Source organism: Spea bombifrons, chromosome 2 (genome assembly GCF_027358695.1).
Source record: "Spea bombifrons isolate aSpeBom1 chromosome 2, aSpeBom1.2.pri, whole genome shotgun sequence".
NCBI classification, from domain to species: Eukaryota; Metazoa; Chordata; class Amphibia; order Anura; family Pelobatidae; genus Spea; species Spea bombifrons.
The window spans coordinates 136,984,982-136,992,957 of NC_071088.1; the positions used below are offsets into that span (position 1 = coordinate 136,984,982).

General features: G+C 41.2%; 1 protein-coding gene across 1 annotated transcript; it reads left to right on the top strand.

Moving 5' to 3' along the window:
• Nucleotides 1-1,236: 1,236 nt before the first annotated feature.
• LOC128473916 (odorant receptor 131-2-like) lies at nt 1,237-2,607 on the top strand. The gene has a single exon (XM_053456138.1). It carries the CDS (start codon nt 1,237-1,239, stop codon nt 2,176-2,178), a length of 942 nt encoding a protein of 313 aa, XP_053312113.1. The 3' UTR covers nt 2,179-2,607.
• Nucleotides 2,608-7,976: the final 5,369 nt, after the last annotated feature.

The following is a 7,976-nucleotide window of genomic DNA, read 5'->3' on the forward strand; positions in this document are numbered from 1 at the left end:
TGTATACAGCGCTGGGGGGTTATATTACTGTATACAGCGCTGGGGGGGTTATATTACTGTATACAGTGCTGGGGGGTTATATTACTGTATACAGCGCTGGGGGGTTATTACTGTATACAATGCTGGGGGCTTATATTACTGTATACCAGTGGCGGCTCCTCCATAGGAGCACATGCACACGTGAACTCCCAAGCGTAAAAAGGGGGGGGGGAATCTGATGAAAATGGAATTGTGATGAATTTTGCTATTTTTTTTCCCCCTTTGCACTTTGGGGTTCACGTGCCATAAGGCCTCCTGTCCCCTGATGTAGCCTGTCTAGGCCTCTGCCTATTGCACATGCGTAGGAAGAAAGACCCTATTTGGCTCAATTGCTGCTGCGCTTGCTAAAGTGCTGGCTGAGCCGCCCATTTGATCTCTGTTCGCACAGTAAAATGGGGTCTTTAGGGTTAATTTAGGGGCAGTTATGGTTGATGGGGTCTTTAGGGTTAATTTAGGGGCAGTTATGGCTAATGGGGTCTTTAGGGTTAATTAAGGGGCAGTAATGGATGATTACTGTATACAAAAAAATTCCTGCAAATGTGCGATTATTAGCATTAACCCTTGCATTACAAGGCATCCATGCTATGTCCTCCTGAACTTAAAAATGATTATTATCAATGCATGCAATGCAGCATTAACCTTAAAATACTTTATATAATTTTTTTTATTTTTATATTATTATTATTATTATTATTTTTTAATGCAACCTGTAGTCAGCATAATCAGACAAGAACAGGGATTTTTACCTGTATGCTGCTTGGATATGTAAGAGGTCTTGAGGGCCCTCTTCTCCTTCTATACCAGTATGTTTTATGCTATTATTAATATTATATATTGTTACTGGGAATGTTATTGTTAAGTTGTATCCGCCCTCATTATAATTTTATAAATAAAATGCTATAAGTGAAAGGTATTGCATGAATTTGCGGGAGGGACTGGAAGTATATTTAAACCCTTAAAATTCCGCCCTCCTTATACTAGAAAGGGTAGGCTAATCTGGAGAAAGAGATGAGTGACCCGGAGACCCAGGGAAGCAGCCCTTCACCCGAAGACTCTGGGTCAATCCCAGTTTCCAGGTATTCATGTGTATCCTTAAAATAAATGCGCTTTGTAGTATTAATGCTCCTTCTTTTTTATCACAGATAAAAACCTATATCAGGAGGAGTTGTATAGTAACACATATCTCTCATGAGATACATGAATATCTCAAACCTCCAAAGCAACATCACGCAGGGTTCTACACAAACCGGACTAAACCTCGAAATCCTAAGGATGACAATTCTGACTCCAAATCTCATCTGCTTCCTCTGCTTCTTGTACGTTATCGTCATCATACTGAAGGTCTACTTCACGACGCCCCACGTCCAAGAGAACGGCCGCTACGTCCTCTTCGCCCACATGCTTATCAGCGATTTGATTTACCTGACCACGGCCATAACGCTCTTGCTGTTTTCGATGTATTCTGTTGCCTTCCCTGTCTCGATTTGCTACGTGATGGTTACAGCTTCCTCGTCATCCTTCAAGGTGACGCCGTACATTCTGGCCGTCATGTCTCTGGAGCGCTACGTCGCCATCTGCTTCCCGCTAAGATACGCGGAATTCTGCACCAGGCGGAAATCTGGTATCGCTGTGGCGGTGGTATGGCTCGTGGGCCTAATTCCTAATATCGCCGACTTCATAATGCTGTCCTCCTCCGTTAACGTCAACTTTTTTCTAACGTACGTTCATTGCGCCCGGACCTCATTATTAAACACCGCCGAGCAAAATACATTAAGGTCCTTCATCCACGCCATGACCTTTACTCTGGTCGGACTTATAATCGTGTTCACGTACGTCAAAATCATGGTGGTTGCATTGAAGATTGACTCCGGCAAAAGTTCCGCCTCGAAGGCTAGCAAAACCGTCATGCTTCACGCCGTACAGCTCCTGTTGTGCATGACAGCGTTCACTTACCCCATCACCGAGATGTATCTGAGAAACTATATCATCATGTTACCCATACTCAACTTCTCTCTCTTCATGTGTCTGCCGAGGTTTATAAGCCCGCTTATATATGGCATCAGGGACGACGTGTTCCGCGATTGTATCAGGAGATATGTGCTCTGCAAACCTGTAAGGATACATGTTAATGCAATCTGAGGCCAAGTCAACATTATTCCTGATCATGGATGACTTTATGAATTTTATGTATATTTTATATGCGTTTATGTAGCAGAAGGCATTGTGACTATCATAGAGTTATTTAAAGTTAAACTGATTAATGAAGTCATTGTAACTCGTTATTAAATCACGCGTCAGCAAGCCAACATTCATATGGTTCCTCAATCAGATCAGGTGGGCCATACCAACATGGGATGAATCCATTTCACCAAAACACGGCCCCAGGCAAGAAGCCCACCACATGAACATGTCATGTCTTTTTTATGCATTTAGAATGCCAAAGTAGACAACGTTGTGTTTTGTTCACCCCCTACATAAACTGTCATGCACCAGACCAACTTCTACCCATTGGGGGATTTTCTGGGGTTACCCTGATTCAGGCGCCCCGGGCAGCTGCCGGACTCGCCTGATACTAAGACCAGTCCTGATTCAATTTTATTCAACCTAGGCTAAAACATGAACACAAAACACGTGTTTAATAAATTGTATGGAAGTATCATTTGAGTATTGGAGTTCTTCTGAAACCGTCTTTCCGGTCTTCTTCTGGTCATGCAGAAGGCAGGATGAAGAGACCTCAAGCTAGAAGGATCCATACTGTCCGTACAAAGACAGCCAACAAACTGCAAAATATCTATTGTGGTGACATAAATAAAAGGTTATAGCATAAAGTTTATTTATTTTTACTTAATGGTGGCCTTTTCACAATGTTGAAGGTATGCGTTACGGAAAATAGGGCAAAACGAGCTGTTTCCTGTACTGGAGATCCCTACTTTCTGCTTGGTCTCCATGTTAATGGTTGCCAGAACCAGCTTGCACCTAGTGGGGTAAATTATCATGGAGATCCTAAAGGGAAGTTACCATTGATGGGTAACTAAAGGACTACATCTAAATCCAGATGAGGCGCTACCAAACCTCCTTGAAGGGCCACAATACAAGCCATAGCTGTCTTAACCTGCTTCTGAGCCCTCTCGCTACGCACCACCGTCCACTTCAAATGTCTCAAAACTGATGAAAATCTGCCTTCATTCTGCTCAGAAGCTCCAGAACAGGCATATGTCCTAAATCATTACCCCCAGCATGCAACAAAAGGACCTTGGGCACCCCATGAACGTGGTGGGATATCTCTGAAACGATCCCGCAACTGGAATCAAAACCCAGGTGCCCAACGGAGGGTCTTATCTCTGCCCCGTATAGCTTTCTATAGAAAATAAATACAGAAGAAGAGACCGGCCTCCGCATATCCTGACCCCAAATTCTCTTCCTATAGCCTTTCAATGCCTGCCGAACACTGAATTAATACTTAATCAAGTATATATATATATATATTACAAAACCACACTTTATGGAAAAATTAATAAAATTATACCTTAAATAAAATTCAAAAAAAATGTTTAGCATTTACAAGGTAAACCTAGTTACTCACTTAATTAGGATCAATTTATTACGGCACTCGCATATGAAACACCGAGGAACTGTCCCAGTTGGGAAAAGCAGACAGCGCCACGAGAGAGATCTCTGATAATCGTGTAATTATACCACATCTCGCAATACGGAAAGCGCTGATCTGTCTGACCTTTCCGGTGTACGAGAGGTTAATTACGCGAATACTGTAAGGGCTTGGAAACAGATAAATATTTTTTGCAATTTATTGGGAATCAGACCGACAGGACCTGAGCTTCCGAAATTTACTCTCGCCGTGCCGCATGAACCACTTCACAGTAAGTAATATATATATTATATATATATAGTATATGTGACAGAACCCTCCATCACTGGGGCCCCTGGAGAGGCCTGAGAGCCAGCCTCCTCCCTATCGACTATGGGCCCGGGCATTGTAGAGACTTCTGTGTGCTGATTACATGTTAAAGTTAACTTGATGTGTGTCTAAGAAAATGAAAATGTTGCGGGATTATAATATATGCCTCTGCCAATTTCATATCCGATCCTTCTTGGTTTTTGAAAACCTTGAACTATAGACAAAGTTTGTCTTATATTCATAGTCTATTGCTTATAACACATTTATATTCCCCCTCTGCCCAATCTATTTAAGTAAAGAGGGGCTCCCTATATGAAGAGAGTATGGAGGTTTTGTCACTCCCCTGCTTATCTCTATTAATAATGCTTATAAACCACCGTTCCAAAGTTTGGGGTCACTCAGCTGTTTTCATGGAAACAAGGACATTTCTGACTGTAACATAATTGCAAAATGGATATATTCCATTAAAAAGCAGCCATTTCCAGCTACAATAGTAATTAACAACCAGGGGAGAGTTGGTACTTTCTGGCCCGGAGGCAAGTAAAGTCCATATGCCCCTTGACCCCCCCCCACATATGCACTGGCGCACATATGTATACACACTTACATAAACCTACACACTCACGTTAACACTGGCTTACACTAACGTACACGTACTCCTACACAACACACAGTCATGTTAACGCACACTCCCTCACACTCTTACATGTACATGCTCACACACAAACACATTCAAGTCACATTCACAAACACCTATACACATTCACGCTCACATACACATTCATGCTGACACACACTTATACATTCATGCTCACACACACTTACACATTCACGCTCACACACATACATAACATGCAAACACATGTATACATGCACTCTCATTCTAACATAAATACATTCATTCATTCATAAATACTCCCAACCACTATCATTTCTTACCTAATCTTAACCTCATTCCCTTCTTTCTGGCTCCTTTACTGCGGGATTACGTAGCCTTGCTTTACATGACCCCACTGTTTACCTGTCTCCCTGGGCGGCTACAGAGAATCATCAGATCTCCAAAACTTCTGAGGATGTGTTCCCTGAACGGGATATGTGATCCTATCGTCCCTTCCCTGACCAAAAGGCCTGCCCAAGGGCCAGATCTTCTTGGTCCCTCTCCAATGAGGTGACTCACTGAGTCTTGAAGGGAAGTAAGAGCCCATAAGGGTAACCTACCTTTACCACAAAAGAAATCCAGCTAAACTAAAGCCTTTTCAGTGAATCAAACTATTTTCAATCAAAAAGGAGATTTTTTTCATATTTGCTTGTTTTCACTTAATTATCAATAAGACATTTCTATTGTTTTTTTCAACTTGTTGCTTCGTCCAATGTTATGTTATACATATTTATGGTATGAGTATTATATATATATATATATAATGTATTTTTTTTTCTAGATTTAGAACCCAAATAAGGAAAGAACTGCAATTGTACAATGCAAAATTCTACATCTCCCTCCGGAAACATTTTCCAGATTACGAGTTTCAACAGCAAATCCGCTGAGATTGTGAGGACGGTCCTCTTCGTCATGATGAGGACCTGTCTGTAAACATATACACATACACTACCCTTACACACACCTGCCCATAAACATACATATACACATACACTGCCCTTACACACACCTGCTCATAAACACACATATATACATGCAATGCCCTAGCACACACCTACCCATAAACACACATATATACATACACTGCCCTTACACACACCTGTCCCTAAACACACATATACACATACACTACCCTTACACACACCTGCCCATAAACACAAATATACACACATATACACATACACTGCCCTTACACACACCTGTCCATGAACACACATACACTGCCCTTACATACACCTACTGATAAACATACATATATACACGCACCCTTACACACACCTACCCATAAACACAGATATACACATACACTGCTTTTACACACACACCTACCCCAAAACACACACATACACATGCACTGCCCTTATACACACCTACCTATAAACACACATAAACACATACACTGCCCTTACACACACCTGCCCATGAACACACATATACTGCCCTTACACACACCTGCCCATAAACACACATATGCCCACACACATTGCTTTTACAAACACCTGCCCATACACACACATATACACATACACTGCTCTCACACACCCCTGCCTTTACACACACATATACACATACACACACAAGCTTACAAACAAACAAATACCTACAATGCTCTTACAGACACCTGCCCATACACATACATCTGCCCATACACACACTAACTTACAAACACACACGTATATACACATACACTGCCATTACACCCCATTCTCCCCATCTCTAACCATTCTCATCTTCCATCCCCCATCCTGTCATGGGAGCGCAAGGTCTGTCACTCCAGGCCTCTTCTTTAGTGCTCCCTCATCAGTATGCGCCGGCTATTGATGCAGAGCACGGGATATGACATCATTTCCTGGCGCTCAGCCTGGTGTGATTAGGGAGCACACAAGCAGAGGTCTGAAGTGACTGACCTTGCTCCCTAATGTTGGGCCGGTTGGAGGGGGATTGTGATCTCCCCAACCAGCCCTGCTCATCGGGCGCCCATCGAGCAGGGCTGGTTGGGGAGATCAAAATCTTGCTGCTTCCTCAGCGGTGCCTTAAAGACCAGCCCAGGGGAGGCCCCCTCCCTTATAGATATGTTACTGTTTTCGGGGCTTCGTGGTGAATCACATTGCTATCAGCCCTTACCGGGCCCTCAGAATGCAGGGCACTTGGGCAGCTGCCCAGCGTGTCCATACGTTTAGATGGGGGTTCCAAATTCGGTGGGGGGGGCAAGGATTACCCTAGGGGGGCAATATCTCCACTTGCCCCCCTGTAGCGACGCCTTTGGCTGTCAGGAATCTCCCAAACAAATCGTTACTATTCTAAGTAGAAACAATAATATAATTTCTAAGGCTAAACAGAGACACAACCAAGTCATGTGTGAAAGCAAAGAATAGTATGATCTTTGCACCCAATTTAACTCCATTAAAAACATTTAAATGTGTTTGCCTTTATTTCTTTATATATCTTACTAAACAACACCTTATGGAAAATTTAATAAAATTGTACCATAAATAAAAATTTGTAAAAATTTATGTCTGAAATGGTATGTTTAGCATTTACATGGGTGTCCACTAAACCACAAGAGGCAAACCTAGTTACTTGCTTAATTAGGATCAATTTATCACGGCAGTCACATATGAGACACCAAGGAACTGTCCAATTGCTTTGGGAAAAGCAGCGCCACGAGGGAGATCTCTGATAATTATGTAATTATACCATATTTTGCAATACGGAAAACGCTGATCTAGCTACCCTTTCCGGCGTACAAGAGGTTAATTACGTGAATACCATAGGGGCTCAGAAACAGATAAATATTTTACGCAATTTATTGGGAATCAGACTGACAGGACCTGAGCTTTCGAAATCTACAATTGCCGCGCTGCACAAACCACTTCACGGTAAGTAATATATGTATATATACTATATGTGTGTATATATATATAGAGAGAGAGAGATTATTATTATTATTATTAAAACAGATAAAAAATGGCTATTTACCCAATAAGTAATTTGATTCAAATATTTATTTTTAAAAATCATATACATTTTTTTTTTACATTTTTTATTTTAATTTCCCTTTTATCCGGCATGCATTAATTTCCTTATCATTTTACCACTTATTAAATTGAGAATGTTGTTCAATCACATTTTTTAGTTTTATTATTTTATATATAATATTTTTATATTATCCAATTTCTGTAAATGGGACGTTATAATCTGGATTCCCAGAAATTGGCTCCAAATTCTGATACGTTTATAAATATAGAAAAACCCAAACCCCAAAATCTAGAATTAGAATCATATCGATGCGAATACAAATTTCTTTGTTTAGTTTCAAATGGGGGGAAATTCAATACAATTTTAAATTTTCAGGATAATATT

What these genes read in the sequence shown, in the direction of transcription:
- LOC128473916 (XM_053456138.1), top strand. Translation starts at nt 1,237, where the DNA reads ATGAATATCTCAAACCTCCAAAGCAACATCACGCAGGGTTCTACACAA.